General features: G+C 36.4%; 1 protein-coding gene across 12 annotated transcripts in view; it reads left to right on the top strand.

The window, feature by feature from the left end:
- OXR1 (oxidation resistance 1) overlaps positions 1–19,800 on the top strand; it is a 680,801-nt gene that overhangs the window by 330,551 nt on the left and 330,450 nt on the right. For all 12 annotated transcript variants that reach the window (XM_048212636.2, XM_048212640.2, XM_057307959.1 and 9 more), the window contains one exon: positions 2,455–2,619. In XM_048212636.2, coding sequence (XP_048068593.2) covers positions 2,597–2,619 — 23 coding nt within the window. In that variant the 5' untranslated portion in view covers positions 2,455–2,596. The remainder of the gene's footprint in view (positions 1–2,454; positions 2,620–19,800) is intronic.

The following is a 19,800-nucleotide window of genomic DNA, read 5'->3' on the forward strand; positions in this document are numbered from 1 at the left end:
CTGAAGTATAATTCAGTAAAAGTAATTTGGTTACGTATTAAAATAATGGCATCCAGATACATAGCTCTCTAAAGATCGAATTAAGAATTAAGATTATCTAGAAAGAGGAAGAATGAAAGGAAAGAATGAAGGGGGGGTAAACAGAAGGGGGAATGAACCACGACAGACTGTGGGCTCTGGGAAACAAACTGAGGGCTTCAGAGGGGAGGGGGTGGGGGATTGGGATAGGCCGGTGATGGGTATTAAGGAGGGCATGTATTGCATGGAGCACTGGGTGTTACATGCAAACAATGAATCATGGAACACTACATCAAAAACTAATGATGTACTGTATGGTGACTAACATAACATAATAAAAAAATTTAAAAAAAAGACTATCTAGAAAGAATTATGTCAGACAATAGTACACACTTTTTAATTTCTTTTTTTTGTAACTGAACCTTTGGTAAGAATCAGGTAATACAGATTTTGAGAGAGTTTGAAGTTACCAATTTTGGGAGGTGAATTGGGAGTTCCTCTGTCCTTAATAGATGGAAGTCCATATGGTTTAACAATTAACCAAGGGCAGGATGGACTTGAAAAAACCTCTTTGGGAATGTAAGAAGACCATTTAGGATATAGATCTTATAGCTGCATTCTCAACTGGCATACAGGGTCTATTAAAATTAGAATCCATTAGGATTATGGTTCTTTCTCTTTTCCCCTATAGTTGCTCATATGTCCTTGTATATACTCAGCAATTTTCAGAGTGCATTTTATTTTGTTTCATTTTTTTACATGATGGCATCTATGTTAGACAGTGAATTCTTTATGTGCAAAGACCATATTTTATTAGTCTTGTGTCTTTCATAGTTAGAGTCTGGTACATAATAGGGCACACAAAATATTTTGTTGATTCTATGAATGATTTAAGAAAACTGAAGAAGTTTGATGTTTAACATTGTATATCAAATATGTAAAATTACCAACAAACCATGCACTGATTGCACCTCACCTCTGCCCCATGTTTGTTACTTTGCGGTAGGTACAGAATCATAAGATATTGTGGTTGAGGCCACCGAGTCACAAACATAATGGCAGACAATGCTAGTTTTCTCCCAATACCCACTTTTATCCCCAGTTTCTAGCAGGCACCTTGATTTGTGGCTGCCTAGAATAATGGCTGCATTTCCCAGTCTCCAATAGAATAAGAGCGGCCAAGTGACTAAGCTCTGTCCAGTGAAGTGCAAGCAGAAATGTCATGTGTAAATTTCAGAAAGCATCCTTCTTTCCTTCCTCTTCTTGCTGAATGGAACACAGACACTCTCTGGAGCTCAGTGGCCACTTGGAACACATAGGGGGAACCACGTGTCGAGAATGTTAGAATGACAAGAAGGAAGCCTCCATTTCTCGTGTTTATAGAATTGCTGTATCTGCCTTGGACTTCTTAAGACTCAAAATTTGTTTATAGGAGAGAGAAATAAACTGTCTTTTCTAAGCCACTCTGAGTTTGGATTTTTTTTTTTTTTAACTTGCAGCCAAACCTAATGTTAGTAGTTTGATGCATATCTTCTTTAGAAATCCTTCCAAATCCCTAAGACTGGGCTTTGCTCAGTCTTTTTGCTTCTGTATACTCCGTGTAAACCTTTATTAGAACACTTACTCCATTTTATTATAATCATCCTTTTTTTACATAAAACATTCTTTGAAGGCAGAAACATGTCTTATTTGTCATTTATCCTTATCCCTGAACTGTACCTGGGATAGTGTATGTGCACATAGTATAGCCTCAATAAATGTTGTTTAATTGAACAGTACTGGGTTAATGACCTGAACTGAAGTCCCTGATACAGTGCCACAGAATTAATTGTGCCCTACGAAAATTATGGTTCAAGATCCTAGGACATAGTGCAGAGTAGATGCTCATAAAAAGCGTGTGGAAAGATTAGGTAAATACATACTGGCTTGCCTCCTGCATGTTACTCAATATAAATGCTCATTTGCTCAGAAGTAGTAGTGAATGACTTTTTTTGTGACAGCTTTGGACATGATAATAACTTGTGCCAAGAAGCTTTTTTTTTTTTTTTTAAATGTATGCGATGGCCAATTAGGATCTTTGTTTTGATCCTTTTAGCACAAGTGTATAAAACTAATTTAGAGAGCATAACTGATTGACCATATGGAGAAAAAAATTGGTGCATCTAAAAACACATTCTGTTCTTTCCCTGCATTCTCTACTTCAGGGAATGAACATTGTATTAATCTTTAAACTTCGTTTAATGGTAAAGCATTCAGCTTGTCATATAGGGTTGATTTAATTTTATCTGTGGCTTATAACATGTCTTATATTTTAAGAAAAATGTATTTTTTGTGTGTCTTATGCCATGACAAAACTATTGATCTGGATGAAATACGTTTTTGAAAAGTCACAGAGACTGGGTTCTACAGATACCATTTTATTTCTTTTCTTTATAGGTTACTTCAAACTGTAAGTGCATCATTCCAGCAGCAAAGCTAAAATTCCAGTTCCCAGTAGTCTTGTCTACTCGACCCACTCATTCCCTGTTCTGAAATCTAGAGAAGACTGCTCCACAAGACTCCTCCGTAAATTGCTGCAATGTCTGTATCTAATTTATCATGGTAAGTGGATTACCTTCTAACCTAATCCCAATGCATGCATATCCTCAAGAATATTGTGTGAGTACGTTCTACTGTCAGAGCTGGAGCAGAGAAAGTACGTCAGAAGTCTGGTTTCCAGAGATTGGTGTCCTGGGTTAAGGTAAGGAAAGCTACCTAGAATTAAAACTTTAACACTTTCAGCACTGTGGTATTGGGACTCTGGGAAGGGTCCGAGCCTTTTATGAATCCCAGTGACCTCCATGCCTTTCTTTCCAGACATCCTAGTGGAGAGATAAGTAGGAATTAAACACTCATTCAGTGGTCCTAGCTACTGTTATAATCCCAGCTACAGGAATAACAGGCTGTAAGGGATGCTGTAAGGATTGGATAGGTATTTTCTCGTCAGTACTTTTCTTCAGACTTCCTATTAACAGATCTACCCAAACTAAACTGAATAGAACTCTAATATGGAAGAGAAAATTCCATTATAGATTCATATCTTTAAATAGCTGGCATTCCGAATAATGTTTAACTTCCAGTTCATGTTTAAATGCTGTTTGTAATTTAAAATAAGGCGTATGGGGGCGCCTGGGTGGCACAGCGGTTAAGCGTCTGGCTTCGGCTCAGGGCGTGATCCCAGCGTTATGGGATCGAGCCCCACATCAGGCTCCTCCGCTATGAGCCTGCTTCTTCCTCTCCCACTCCCCCTGCTTGTGTTCCCTCTCTCGCTGGCTGTCTCTATCTCTGTCAAATAAATAAATAAAATCTTTAAAAATAAAATAAAATAAAATAAAATAAAATAAGACGTATGAAGATTTCTTTGGCATATAATCAACAACTTTTCTATGGCATCGAAGAGCAATACTAGTGGGGATGAATTGGAAGCCACGTTTTAGGACCTGGGATTTTTTTTATAAATATGAAGAGCTGAATAAGTGATATGATACAAGTTCACAATATTCAATATGTGAATATTAGAAAGACCTGGTAATCTCGCCCATTTTCATAGGAGCCCATCTCATCCTTGTCTTGGTTTGTACTGGAAATATAGATAGCATGAAAGACTGGTTTCTGCCACTTAGCTCTGTTTATTTTTAGTTAAGTAAGCAATTTCTTTAGGGCAATGGGTAGAATTATTTATTCAGATTTAGAGTAGTGTTTCCAAAGGACCCAGTTTTTATGGACTCCCTAGAACTGGATTCCTACTGGGTGCTAAGGATCTCAGTTTGCAAAAAAAAAAAAAAAAAAAAAAAAAAGAATTAAAGAAGCTAAAATATATTCTGTAAAAATAAATGAAAAAAGTAAGTTATGAATTATTACTGTAAAACATTTTATATTATTAAAATAAAATCACCATTACAATAAGAAAAAAATTCTGTAGAATGTGTGAACTCCTGCAAACCCCTGGAAGATATTTTTTAAGAAATATTTATTTATTTGAGAGAGAGAGAGAGAACAACCAGGGGTGGGGGGGAGAGGAGAAGGAGAGGGAGAAGCAGACTTCCTACTGGACAGGGAGCCCAATGCAGGGCTCGATCCCAGGACCCCGAGATCATGACCTGAGCCAGAGACAGATGCTTTACCAACTGAGCCACCCAGGTGCCCCCAAACCCCTGGAAGATATTAAGGATGGATTTATTTAAAGAAATTTATTTAAAGAAACATGGCAAATGCATATTTTGGAGATGAGCCTTCAAAAACAGGGTGCATGCCAAAGAAGAAAGAAAAAGATGAAGGTGGGGACAGGGAGGAGAACAAGGAGAAGGAGGAGGAGAATGGGGGGAAGAGACAAATAAGAATCAGGAGAGGGTGGAGGAAATTAAAACACAGGTATGATTGTCATATCTCAAGACAGGGTGTGGTGTGGTCTGGTTCCCAGAATCAGGACAGGGCAACCATTTGAACCTGCCCTTGGTACGTACCTCAGCTAACAGCTGGCTTAATGTGATGTAATGTTTTGGTCAAAGGCCATCCCTTCAATGTGATGTTAGGGCCATTCAAAACACAGTGAACTCCACAAAAAGAAGAGATTTTATGTTGTGGTTCCAGCCCAGTTGTCTAGCACAGCTCTTAGAATTTAGTAGCTATTCTATACATTTATGCTGTGCAAATGAGTGAAAAAATGCAAAATAGGTAATTCAATGGCAAATTAATATTTTCATTCTAAAAAACTTTTTGATTGTGGGATATCTTACGGAATTCACATATCCGAAATTTGTTAGAATTCTTTCCATCTCAAAGGTACAAATTTTACAGAAATAATTCTTGGATATTTCCATCCAATTGTACCCTTAATTCTGTCTACAACTAATGTTCGATGTTAAATTTCCATACAGAGAGCTCTTAATTTCTTTTACCAGTGTTACCCAACATTATACAACAGTGTGGAGTTTGGCACTAATTACATTAATTTAGTGAAATTGTTAGAGTCCAGAGTCTGGCTCTCTGTTTTAAAATTCAGAAACTAAGACATGAAAATATTGACAGACATTGGAAAAGAAACTGTTTTGATAGATACTTAATTTAAAATAAGATATGTAATTTTTAACTGCATGGTATGCTTGATTTGGCCTGACCAGTGCATTTTGTAGCTATTGTGAAAAACTACATGGGAATCTAAGTCAGAGGTTTGGCTGATGATCACATAATTATCTCAGGGAGAGTTATATGCTTCTAGTGTTCAAGGGAATCCAGATAGCGATAGGGTACACCTGGTGTGATAGGTCTGTCTCTAAGGATGTATCTGCCAGACACTCCCATCTATTTCTCAGGGCAGCTTCTTCATGTTTGGGAATTAGAGTAACACTGTCAGTCTATCTCTGTGATTCTTTAGAGCTCCACTTCTGCCAGACTCCCCTCTGTTTGGGTATCTCATTAATGTTAGTAGAGTTTATAGTCAAAACCCACTTGAATCTGTGAACAGTTTGGTCCGCTTGCTATGACATTGTACATATCTAACCATATCCATGTGTTCATTTTAAAAGTTAGCTCTGAGGCTTAATGGAATGGGGGTGCCTAATTGTGATCCCTGCATGCAACCGAAGATTTTAGAAAACACACATTCATGTCAACAACATGAGTATTAACAACTATCCAAGCAATCCTCCCAGATTTTCATACCTAGTATAAGAAAATTATTTTTTTTAATACATATTAAAAAAAAAAAAAACTTCGTTGCTCTAGTAGTTGTGGGTATGACATTTGAAAAACAATATAAAATAATTTGGCCATTTCATACAGAATCTCCAAAAGAAATAACAATCTAGGAAATGTCCAAATTTCTAGGAAAGTACACAGTGCCAGTCAGGTAAGGAGAGTGGTAGGAATTGATTTTAAGAATCACATGGTAACATACAAGAGATGTTTCAGGAATCTTCCTGTTCGGTAAATAACCAGAGGGAGGCAATGATTGAATTGACTTTGGTTGAGATAGAGACAAAGGGATGTACAAAATCAATTGCAGACATCTATGAACAGGTGACAGATTCCAGGCTATGATCTGAGGGAAAGAATTGCTGTGGTTGCAGAGGTAATTAACAGGAGACGTGAGAAAGCAGAGAGAGTTGAAAAGAGTCTGACTTTAAAGCACAAAGAAGGAAATGGTGTGATAACAAGGAGTATTTGAAAGGACTTCTAGTGCTTCTTTCCTGATAATCATCTTCAACCTGTCTGTTTTTGAATATTTTTATAAGATTATATGTAACATATATAATGTATGTATATATAATATATATGTGCCTGTATGTAATGTTTCAAAACATTTGTTTCAAAACCTTCAATTTTTATGACATGAAAGCTAAGTAAATATTATCAAGAGTGAACATTTACATGGCATTTACCTTGTACCAGACAGTTTTTTTAGACACTTTGTGGATATTCACCCACATACTCCTCACACCACCTTATTAGTGATGTAGTGTTGCTATTTCCATTTCCACAAGTGGAGAATTCAGGCACAAAGTTTAGCAGAAAGTTGCCCAATATGGCACAGCCACTAAGAAGCAGAGTTAGGAAATGGATGCAGGCAGCCGGTTGGTAACCATAACCACTAAACTATCCGTATAAACAAATACTATCTCGTAAAGCGATACCCTTGCTATGTGCGTGTGGCTTCAAGGTGAGTGCCCGAGTTCCCATTTCCAGCCATAATGTTTCCCTTAATTTCCTCAAATATATATATCCTGGGGCCTCTCCTGGAAGGAAGTAAATATCTGGACCCGGGAACACTATCAGGCATTAGAACAGTACTGAGGGTAGAGTGGCGGTAGTGGACCAGCGCCCTAGTTTCCTAGAGGACGTGAAGAGGTTGCTGCTATCAGAAACTTAGGTGAACCTTCAAAATTATATAAGGTGAGCTACCTGAATGACAAAATATAAATCTTAGTTCCACTTGTCATGTGACAGGCTAGGCGTTGTCAGTTTTTCATCACGGTACAGAGGAAGCACAACAGAGAGGTATCGGCACTTTGCTATAATTAAACTAAAATGACTCTCCCATTGCCCATCTCATGGAGACCCTCCACTACTAAATCAAGTACTTTCTACTCTCCCTGGCCCTACTGCATCCTGTTATATTAGTGTTACTGCACATATGTTAACCAGTATTCACAGAGAGATCCTAGTGGTGGCTTAACTGATTTTGCCAAATGTTGTCTTTTTGACCCCAAATTGTTTTTCGTTGTGACACCTGTGCACATTTCAGCTTTTGTTCACAGCATCTTAAAGACTGTGGCACCTGACAGAGGTGAAGGTAACTGAACTAAAGCCAGGTATGGGAGAAAGAAGACACTGGATGAATGAAAGAGGCCAGGTAGCCAGTCAAATATTGAGAATCTGTAATGTACTGTGCCCTAGGCTCACTACAGGGATGCAGTCCTAATGGGAAGTAATGACTCCTCCCATAGGAGCTCATCTCTTAGCCAAGAAGACTAAGTAATCAAATAACTGACTTAATGTACTAAGTGCTCTAAAAGGTACATCCAGGGTGGGGCACCTGGGTGGCTCAGTCTGTTGAGTTGCCAACTCTTGGTTTAGACTCAGGTCATGATCTCAGGGTGGTGGGATCGAGCCCCATGTCAGGTCCCACACTCCGCGGTTAGTCTACTTCAGGATTCTCTCTTTCCCTCTGCCCCTCTCCCCATGCTCTCCCTCTCTCTCTAAAATAAATAAATAAACCCTTAAAAGAAATAAATAAAAATAAGTAAAAGGTATGCCCAGGGTGTTTGGGCAAACAAAATGGATATTTGTTTCTCCTGCAAGGGAAGAAATGGCTTATTTTTCAGGAGTGCAAATATGTCTCTTGCGTTTACTTCTAAAAATAAAGGAGTATGCTAATTATGAAGCGTCAAACACTATAGAAAAATATAAAGCTGCAATAAAAAATAACCAAAATCCTACCATACGTAGAAAGCCACAGTTATAAATGCTGAGATATATTCTTTTCTACTTATCCTCACTGAACTCAAACCATGCATGATATTTTGCCATCTTCTGTTTTCACCGTGTAATTTCCATATCATCTCTGATGGAGATAGAGCAACATCATCGTGTGTAAAGGCTGGGTCCCATTGTGTCGTAGTAGCGTTATTGATTTCACTCATTTAGATTGGACCTTTTCTGATCTTCACCTTTCACTATTGTAAGTACTTCTGTTGTGAGGAAAATTTTTAAATACTGCTGGGTCACAAGGTCCTGTGTCATTCAGAGCACCTGGTGAGGCCCTATGTGGTAGCTCTCTGGATTGCAGACATCAAGGCTAGGGAGAAAATATGTTTCTGAGAAAGTGTCTTGTCAACTCATCTCCTTTTTTACTTTAGAAAGGACCTATCTTATACACTATTTTACCAGATTTAGTTCCTTATAAATACTGAAGATGTGCTAATTGTCAAGGAAATGTTGACTTACAGCTGATTAATAGAATCTTATTAAAAGTCAGCAAACCATTCCATCATGGATGCCCATAGATTGGAAATACAGTAATGTCTGAATTGTGTTAGTTATTGATGTATTGACTAAATTTAGAAGTGGCAAATGGTCTTTATAGCATATGCTTATGGTATAAAATATTATTATGAATGCTGGTAAGTTCAGTAATGCTCTCTCATAGGGGGTGAAAACTAATTTGATTTCTCTTCTTTAACCAAGCAGTGTGTTAGAATTCTAGAAATGAGAAAGATGCAAAATTAGAAGTGTAGATACTTTTCTTTGTCAGATTATTCACATTATAATGTTTTTATTTAAGTTCTTTAATGAGTAAAAGAAAAAGTGAACCCTCTATATCATTCTTTGTCACCAGTATTTAGGAGGGGAAAAAAAAGATTCTGGAGAGACGCTCGAAGAAGTCTATTTATACTAAAGACAGGGGAAAAGTCAGAATCTTTTCTCAAAGGTTGCTTTAACCACTATTCTGCAAACTACTTTTCCTATTTACACTGTTAAATAGCAGGCTCTCAGGGGCAATATTTGCAGTGGCAGAGGAAGTAGAGACTTGAATTATCTCTTTTTGAAGGGCTCAGAGCTCACAGTGGGGAGAAATGTGGATAAGTAGAGAGATTGCAAAGAGAAATTTTTTACCCTGAGTTGTATAGTAAAGGGTAAAAGTCAGAATTGTCAACAGTCTATTATTGGGAGAAAGAGAGAAAGACAGAAGGTTAGACATAAATATAAAGCTAATATTTCTAATTGAAAAAAAGATGAGGCTTCCTGAGTTAGGAAAAGCTTAGATGGTGAAATACTGTATTTCCCAGGATACTAAGCACATGTTGAATGAATGACTATTATATTAAAGTGCTGGGAAGAGATAGTGGGTTTGAGAGCCTAAAATTTTAAAGCCTTCATGTGAATGGGGATGTTCAGCTTGTAAAGGAGTAGATACAGAATACAGAACAGTAAGTTGAGTTTAAGAGAGAATAAAGAGCAGATGTCCTAGGAAAGAAAGAGAAGAGAGAATAAAATAGCCAAAATGAAAGCTCAAGAGGAATAGAAATATGTCTCCAAAATCACATAGCACTTTAAGTGTGGTGATTTGGATGAAAGTCTGTTTACCAAATTCTGAAAATTTTCAGTATGTCTTTCTTTTTTTTTTTAAAGATTTTATTTATTTATTTGACAGAGATAGACAGCCAGCGAGAGAGGGAACACAAGCAGGGGGAGTGGGAGAGGAAGAAGCAGGCTCATAGCGGAGGAGCCTGATGTGGGGCTCGACCCCAGAACGCCGGGATCACGCCCTGAGCCAAAGGCAGACGCTTTAACCGCTGTGCCACCCAGGTGCCCCTCAGTATGTCTTTCTAGTCATAATATGCCTTTTCAAATAGAAATCCCTTCATTATTAACACAATTGATCCTATTTTGATTTGGGCTTGACACCTTAAGTAAACACATTATAGTTTTAGTATCCCTGATCATGTTTGGCTTTGAGCTATGTGGCTTTAGAAATAGCTTTTTAAAAATTAAACATTTATAAGAAACCTCCTGGATATTTTTCTCCATATATCAACCTCAATTCTTTCCCCTTGAATAATCAAATAACTAGTAAAACACAATATTCTATTTTTGTTCTTAAACATTAGTGCTAACTAGACATGAACCACATTTTGAACAAAACTGGTAAATTTTGGTCAGCTTAGAGGAGTTTGTTTTCTTGTGGAGTTAATGAATTTGGGTTTGCAGTTTCAAATCTCACAGAGACCAATTAGTTCTACTGTCTTCCGTGGCCAAAGCCTACACCTGTAACTTCGACCAGCCCTCCTTCCCAAACTTGTTGTTGGTCACAAGTCATTAGGAACAGGTGATTGATTATCATCAATGCAGTCAGTATCGGAAAAATGTATACACACTAAAGTCAGGTGCTCTTTACGGATTGATAATGGGTCACATCATCTTCCTTTTGAATGTCATCCAGGTTTATAAACATGCTTTGAAGTACGTCTTTTCATCATTCTCAGGGGAATCATAATTTTCTTTCCTGTGGAAGAACTGCAATGAATAATTACAGCAATATTTCCTTAGACTGTAGAAGATTTAACATGAAACTGGGCAGTCCATTGCAAACCTTAAAGGCTAGAGTTACTAAATACTAGCCCTTTTTGGGCTTGAATAATTAATATAAAGGCTAGTGAATGGTCTGTGTGATAATTTTAATTATTAAAAGTTATGTAGACTAAGGTATGTTATTTTCAGCATGAGCAAAATTAAATTTTGTAATCTTAAACATCATTTGCTGTTGGTGCATAAAATTTTCAGTGATCATTTCATCCTGGTATATATATCCCCATTATCTTTTTTTGTTTGTTTACATATTGGATTTTATTTTTTATTTGTTTTTAAGATTGTGAAGAGAGTTTACCTTGGTTTTAAAACTATTGCAGTGCAATTGAGGAAAAGAAAACACTTTTCAGCTCAATTGGATGGTCATTAAGAGGGTTAGATGTATTCATTTATACTTGGTTTTATGTTCTTTTTTAAAGAATAGGTTTGTTGTTATAAGTTTTATAGGACTTTAAAAGTAATTCCTGTGCAGTTAGAGAGATGGATAAGTATAGGTTAGTTTTATCTAGACTAGCAGTACATTATTTTTAGGTAAATTAGAAAATATTTTCTTACATTTATATTCATTCATATCTTCATTCAACAAACACTTTCCAGTGCCGGCAATGTGTAGTTTTCAATGCTGTGGATAGGATAGAATGATGAATGAAACAGAAGTCCCTGCTTTCATTTAAGCTTACATTCTAGTGCTGAGGACAGATATAAACAGATAAACAAATATGTTTTGTAATATCAGATAGTGATAAATATTTTGAAGAATAACCCAGCAGAATAAAAAGATAGAGTGATGGTGGGGAGTGGGGAATTGGCCAAAGAAAGCCTCTTGAGCAAGGTGACATTTAAGCAGAGAGGGAATAGGCAATATGTCTTAGCAGAAAACCATTTCAGGAGAGACAAAGGCTCTGAGACTGAGACGTACCTGTTGTGTTTGAGGAAACATCAACGAAGCTGGTTTGGTAGAGACAGCCAGTAGAAGGGAGAGTCCCAGGAACTGATCTTGTAGAAGTAGCAGGGGGACATGTAGATCATGAGAAAGACTGGGTTACATGCTAAATGTGATAGGAAACTTTGTCTTCACTGACCGGATTACAGGAGAAAATTCGTCTAAAATGCAAGTTCAATGAAATTCAGTATTGGGAAGAATTGAGTTTTGAGAGCAGAGTCTTGATCTTATTTCTATTTCAAGAGGACCTCTCTGTGATTTTCAAATTTTATGAAAGCAATTCATACTGTATTCTTAATATAAACACTCAGCAGATGATTAATAAGAAAGAATGTAATGTAATACAGTGTAATAATGAAAGAAAAAAGTAAATGAAAAACCTTTTTTATGAATATAGCCTGTCTCATTATCATCCATTTTAAAAGATTCAACAAATCTGATACATCTGAATAATTAGGGACATTATATAAAAAATATTTCATCAATAGAAATATTCTATATTCTGTTAAGGAGTTTTGGAGATCAATGAATGTTTTCGTAAATTGTGGAAATTGAGAATATATTATCCATTATCCAACTTATAGTTCACATTTATTTTTTAATCTCTCACCATCATAAACTTTAAATCTAATTGCAATATGTAAGCATAAAAGTACATTAAGCAATGAAGTATCTCCTTTATACTGGTTGTTTAATGTATGTGTGGTTTTAGTGAGGAACCAGATGTCATAGAACATCTGTCCAAGTGCTAACATGTGTTCTAGAGAGAATACTGCCATAACATTACCATGTGTCCTTCCTTAGAAAAGAAATTCACCTTTAGTCCAAGACTATTACCTTTCTCCACTTTTCTTGATAAAATATGGTTTCTTTTATGGCACTGATTATAGATAGAAGTTAGGTTATTTCTCTTTATGTCTTTACTTGACAAAATAAATTTGGAAATGCAACATTGATCCCACTCATCTCCCATCTTGTGTGTATGTGTGTGTGTGTGTGTGTGTGTGTGTGTGTGTGTTAGTTGGACTATAAAATCAAAAAGTCTGGAACTTCTGGTGGACTGGGAATTTTTTCAAACCGGCTCCAATCCAAGATATTAATTGTCAATGGTACATGATCCAGATCAGAGAAGAAATCATCCATGGATATCTGCCACTTTTATTTGGCACTATGGGGTTGTAGATTCAGTGATTGAGAAAGCTTGCAAATGACTTTATTACCTACAATGTGATAAAATGGTCTCACAAGCATATAATGATTGTTCTTTTACTAGACCTGAGCAAGGCGCTGCCTATGTGAGGAGGCGTGGGTAATCCGTCCTTCCTGGAGGCATCATTACCACGTGGGGTCCAGGAAGTCCCTCTATAGGGTTATAATGACTTCTGTTCTGCTATTTATTTTTAGTCATGTTTAACATTTGTGCATTTCCTTCTCTTTTTAATAATTACCTTTTCTTTATCAGATAGCGTTACAGTTTTCCTACTGGTGATTCAGCAAACTCATTTTTTATTATGGGCAAAATCAGTTCATTGCTCAATGCTGTTTGTTAAGTCTCCTCCCAAGTAATAAGACTATTTATATTTCATAATAAGTAGCCTTGAGCCTTTGAATGTGTTTTGATTCCCCAAAATTTGGAAAGTCAAGTGCTCTCACATTCACATTTGCAGAGGTCACATCAATGATATTTGGTGAGATGAAACTATTAATTATAGATACCAAGTTGAGCTCAAGTGAAAATTTTCCTTTCATCTTGGTCTGCTTAGATAAAATGGTGCTTGAATTTACAACATCAGTGCTAAGTTAGTATTCAGAGCAGCCCAGCAACAGCAGCGGAGACAGAATACCCTCCCTTGCAAGAGCCAGTGCAGCAGGGCTCCCTGCTGCCGCTGGGAGCCTGTGGTAGAAGGCTGAAGTTCTGAGACATTTACCATCTTTTCTGACTGATAAATTTCATGTAGGAGGGCTAATACTGTTCCAGATGGTTTTTCAGCTTTATGCATACTAGCTTCGTAAACTCCTGCTGCAATCGAAAATTGGTTTTACTCCAACATTTGACAAAAAAATTAGATGAAGTTAACTACTCTTCGGTTTTAGATTACTGATACAAAGTGCTTTCATGAATATGACAGAAAAAGTTGAAATTCAAACTAAGTGGCATCCTTGGGTGCATTTTCATTTAGACATTTTTCCTGAGGTTTTTATAATATGAAATTGCATTCAGATACAAAATTTGCATAGAATCAGGCTCACTGAAATTTTGATGATCCCCTTCAATCCATAATATTCTTTTAGTGTTTTTTTTCCTTTTTCAAGTTCTTATTTAAATTCCAGTTAGTTAACATACAGTGTAATATTAGTTTCAGGTATAGAGTTTAGTGATTTATCACTTACATATAACACCCAGTGCTCATTACAACAAGTGCCCTTCATAATACCCATCGCCCTTTTGCCCCATCCTCCACCCACCGCCCCTCCAGCAACCCTCAGGTTCTTCTCTAGAATTAAGAGTCTCTTAGGTTTGCCTCTTTTTATCTTTTTAGTTTTTTATGGAAAACTAGCTAGATATTTAAACAATGATGATATGAAAAGTTTTAAAAGACATCTATAAATTTGTGTGCCTGGTGAGAGCATTCATTATGTTTATTACTTTTAGGTTCTTACAAACTGAATAAGAAAAAGTAATTTTCTTGAAGTGAGAATTTGCTTGATATCCCTCCATATTTTTTCCAAATTTGGCATTTGGAGAATAAAACAGACATATAAAGTGCCTATTATATTTGGCAAGTTGTAAATATGATCACTTTAAGGTAAGCATTGAGTTATAGCCGTTACCAGAAGATGTGTGATGGGATATGTGAAACTTCAGCTTTCCAGTTAAAATGTGCCTGGGGACGCCTGGGTGGCTCAGTCAGTTAAGCGTCTGCCTTCGGCTCAGGTCATGATCCCGCATAGGGCTACCTGCTCGGCAGGGAGGCTGCTTCTCCCTCTGTCTGCTGCTCCCCCTACTTGTGCGCGCGCTCTCTCTCTCTGTCAAATAAATAAATAAAATCTTTAAAAAAAAAAAAAAAAAAAAGAACGTGCCTGGATGGCCACCTACTGGGACAGGGATGAGGTCATCCTACACATTGTTGGCACCTGATACTCAAGGGGTGCTTTGCACTCATGAATGGCTGAACATTCACCAGAGCACTCCGTCTGACTCCCCAGCCAAGCATTGTAATAGGGAATATATTTATAATATAGGTGGGAAGATTTTGGTTTAAAAAAGAAGAATCCTACATGGAAACAAGAGATGAAGTGATTCAACTGTCATTAGGTTATTCTGTATCTAAAGTATGCAGACATTTGTCACTGAACACTTGAGTTTTGTGGATATATTTTCAGCTCTGAATTAGAGCTATGGCTCATTTGAGCTAAGTTGAGAACTTTCCTGGTATTTAAGAAAATAAAACAGCCCTGTTCCTCTTCTGTCCTATTGATTTTTTACACTTTGGAGAAATTTCCTCAGTTCGATGTTCTGAAATCTGCCCATTGTAATTTTCTCTTAGCCTTTTCTCATCATCATCAATTATTGGCTGTCATTGACAGGATATGTGCCTAAAATCATAGAATATTGTCTAGAAGGAAGCTGTGAGGTCACACAGGGCATTGGTTACACAGTTGGGCTTCATGGACAAGGGCCAGTCAGTGGCAAAGCATCCTGTTACAAAATAAAAGAAAAAAAGAGAGAGAAAGATAATATTGGTCTGATTTTGCTAAATTTCTTTCTTTAGTCTGAAATGATGAACTGTATGATTACTTGGTATTAGAATAGTCTTTCTTTCATGAGATGAAGGTGATAATAAATGATACTTATTATCCCTGATTGATAAAAGCAGAAGTGTTTAGCTCAAAAGTCTTCAATTTTTTTAAAGTCTCCAATTTTAATTTTCAGATTTATGGTTCTATAAAATTAAGAGTCTGGGAACTACTTACCTAGTTTGACCAATTAACCAAGCCATGAATTCCATCAACAGAAACCCCAACAAGTGGCAACCGAGCCTTTCCTGAAAACCCTTCCTATGAGTTCTTAGCCTCCATTATGATCTTGGGTTTCTCTGTTATAAATTTTCCTTTACTTTGGATCTAAGGCTACTACTTTATTTACTACCTTTTTTTTTTTATTTTACCAAAATCCATATGTGCTATTTCTAATATAGCATTTTCCCTAATGTCTTCTGAAGACCACTGATTTCATGGTATATATTAACAGGTATCATGAGGAAAGGTGGGGGGAACCACAGTCAAATTATTTGGGGAAGCAGTAGTTCAAACAGTAGATTACTTAATTTCAGTACTTCACAAATTCTTTATTGGGCTGAGTCATTCAATAAATATTTACTGAGCATCTACTACATGTCAGGCAGTGTTCTGTATTCTAATCTATACGGGACATGTTTAAGAGGAAGATACAATAATCTGGGTCTCCCAAATTTAGACTATGGACTCTTTTTTTCTTTCTTGTAGTTGGTGTTATTTGTAGTAGCACTAAAATTATTAAACAAAAGTTGTCTCTTCTTCCCCTCATCTCCCTTTCTTTAAAGTTTCTCAAATTAAACCTTGATTCCTTTAACCCCCAGTTACAAGATATCCAGACCCTTCTACTCTACTATGGACATGTCTTAGTTTGTCTTTGATTCTATTGAAAATATGGTAATAACACAAAAATCAGATTTGGTATGGCCTCGTACAGCATGGGATCGTTATCTTCTTTTTCTGGCTGTATATTCCTATAAGTGCAGGACAAACTCATTTTTGTTTTGTTTTGTTTTGTTTTTTGTCAGTTTTATCATGTGGTTATCAAATGTGAGCCCGAATTCCATAATGAGCACATATCTATATCAAGCATCATCTTGTTACAACCAGCCCATCAACCCTGTCTTGTTAAGATCTTTTTGGAAATTTGTTCACTGGACTTTCAAGAAAAGCTGCCCAATCAAGTCTATCTTAAGTAGGGCCAGGTGAGTGTAGGAATAACTCCAGAATAATGAGGACACGCATCTCAGTCACACAAGCAAACTTTATGTACTGCAGAAACAACAACATAAGAAAGTGTCTGGGGAACACGGGACAGCTGTACCATTAGGTCACATAGAACTGAGAATGTGGTTCAGGAACTGAAGGCTGGTTGGAATGCAGTGATGCCCTACTGACTGTCATCTCATTGACTCCAGGAGCAAAATTAATTGATCTCTTTTCCTATTCTTTGGCATTAGTCTGATTTACTGTTGCCTTTCTTTGTGACTTTCCATTTCTGTATCTGCTAACCCTGCCTAGGTCTCTCCATATTTCAAAGTCAAGAGTTGGCCCATTTGGTACACTGCCATCTTGTGCAATAGCTTTCTGTCAATCAAGCAGTTTTCTACTATGGCAGTTCTAATCTACCATATGGCTCATAGCACAGCTTTGATTTTTGAGTGTAACTCTCTTTGAGCTGATCAGGAGAAATTAATCATAAATAAAACCACAAGTAAACTAAATAGATTAGTATAGAATATTGAGTGGTTCTTAAAGTGTGGTCCCTGGGTTGGCAGAATCAGCATCAGCTGGGAATGTGTTAGAGGCTCCTCCCTAATCCTACTGAATCCGAAATTCCGGGGTTGGGATCCAGCAATCTGCATTTTATCAAGCCCTCCAGGTGATTCTGATGCAAGTTCAAGGAGAACAGATGGTATAAAATTGTCTTCTTGGAGTCTAGATTTATAGTGTGATTACCAAAAAAAAAAAATTTACTTTGGGTATAATTGATATGCAGAAGATCTTTCTGATAATATTTAACTAACAGTTTCAGCTGTTTTTTTTTTAAATTTGCTTTTTGACAGAAGGAGAATATTGTCAGCATATAAGATCATGTTTTTTTCTGTTAGCGGTGGCATATAACTGATGTAAGCTTTGTACCAATTTTTTGGTATACAAATTAAAAACAATAATTCTTATTCCTTAATGTTTAAAATGAAGAGGAATATGTGCTCAGGGAGGCCATTCCTGTCCATTCTGGTTTTCATGGCATTTAAAAATATATATACTATATACTGCTTTGAAATAGAATTCATGTATCATGTAATACACTCATTTAAAATATGCAGTTAAGTAACAGTATATTCAGAGTTGTACAACTATCACCACTAGAATATTTTCATCACCCCCAAAAGAAACCCCATTCCCACTGACAGTCATTCCCCATTCCCTCCCTTTCCTAAGTCCTCATTAGCCACCTGCAACCACTAATCTACTTCCTCTCTTTATGAATTTGCTTGTTCTAGACATTTCATATAAATGGCATCATATAATATATGATCTTTTATAACTGGCTTCTTTCACTTCACATAAGCTTTTAAGGTTCATCCATGTTGTAGGAGGCATCAGTACTCCATATCTTTTCATTATTCCAAATAATTCCAAATAATATTCTATCAAATAGATATACTATATTTGAATATAGACTATATTTTTATATAAATAGATATACATTATTTATCCATTCATCAGTTGATGGACACTTGGGTTATTTCCACATTTTGGCTAATGTAAATAATGCTGCTATGATCACATGTGTACCAGTTTTTGTATGGACATTCATTTGTCATGGTATGGAATTAGGACTGGAATTGCTGGGTCATATTGGTAACTGTGTATTTAATTTCTTGAGGAACTGACAGACTGTTTTTCAAAGTGGCTGTACATCATTTTGCATTCCCACCAGCAGGGTATGAGTGCTCCAAATTCTCCATATTCTTGTCCACATTTGTTATTATGTGCCTTTTTTATATAGCCATCTTTAGTAGGTATGAGCAGTATCTCTGTGGTTTTGAATTGTACTTCCCTAATGATTAATGAAGTTGATATTAAGTATTTTTATATGCTTATTGGCTATGTCTTTGGAGAAATGCTATCAAGATCCTTTGCCCATATTTTCATTGGGTTATTTGACTTTTCATTATTAAATCATAAAATTTTTTTAAATATATATCCTAGATGAAGGTCCTTATCAGATATATGATTTCATGGTAGTTTCTTTTTTGATAAAAGCTTGAAAGACTAGACATGATTTATGTATATAAAGAAAAAGATTAATGAGAGGTTAAAAATGAATTTTTTTTTGCAGTGAAACACAAAATAGCAGTGGTCACTGCTATGATAATTCAACATCAAATTTATCTGTTATTAATGCAAGATATTCAGTTGAGGGATTTTTGCTTCAGATTTGTTTGGGAGAAAACCAATGCATAATTTTAAAGGAAAGAGAGTTTCCATAAGGAGTGGATAATTAAATAATGAAGAGTTCCAACAGAATTAAAAGAAAACATAAACCATTAAGTATGGAAGTTAGGAGTTTGGTTATTGTTGACACAGAATAGTTTCTCTGGAATAATAGGGCAAGAACCATAGTGCACTCAGTTTATGTGTGAGGGAGAGGGGTGGAAAAGGAGACAGTATAGATTCACCTTGTTAAATTAGAAGGTGATGAATAGGAAACAGGAGGATCGTCATGAGGTGGACTCGGGATCAAGGCAGAAGAAAGTCTGTAGATTGGAAAGATTTAGTTATGTTGGAGGCAATGGAAAAGGAAGTATGTGGAGAGGAAACAATCGATGGCACATAGAGTAGGGTGAAGGCAAAATATTAATGAGGTAGGGCGGGGCAGAATAGAAAACAGAAGAACAGCTCCATAAGGGCTGTCAGGCCACCTCTTGAAGCGACCATTCTTAGATGTGGGTCCCAAATAGAATGTATCTTTACTGTTCACATCATTTACTGTTGATCTGAATGAGACTTCTCTTTCTCATCACATTCTCTTATAATATATTCAACTGAAGTTTCCATCGAATCATCGGGGTTGATTTGTTCAGAAAGAAATGTTCCTTATTATAGAATATCCTGTATTATTGAATTTTTTTATAGTGACATTCTGTTTAAGGCAAGCTTTTAGTTAAAAAATTCACCTGTTCCTTACAATCCAGTAGTTCCATAGACTAAATATACCTCTAGTCATGCCACAACTCCAGGTGGCATATAGATGTGTGAAATGATCACTAATTTTAATCTCTTAGCTGTGGCAAAATTAATAAACAGTAATATAAACATTTCTTTCTAAATTATGAACTTCCCTCGAATGATTTTCTCTTTGTTTTCATGGTTTCTATGTGAAGCTTTCTTGTCAATGTGATATCAAT

The sequence above is a fragment of the Ursus arctos genome, unplaced genomic scaffold, assembly GCF_023065955.2.
Source record: "Ursus arctos isolate Adak ecotype North America unplaced genomic scaffold, UrsArc2.0 scaffold_6, whole genome shotgun sequence".
Taxonomy (NCBI): Eukaryota; Metazoa; Chordata; class Mammalia; order Carnivora; family Ursidae; genus Ursus; species Ursus arctos.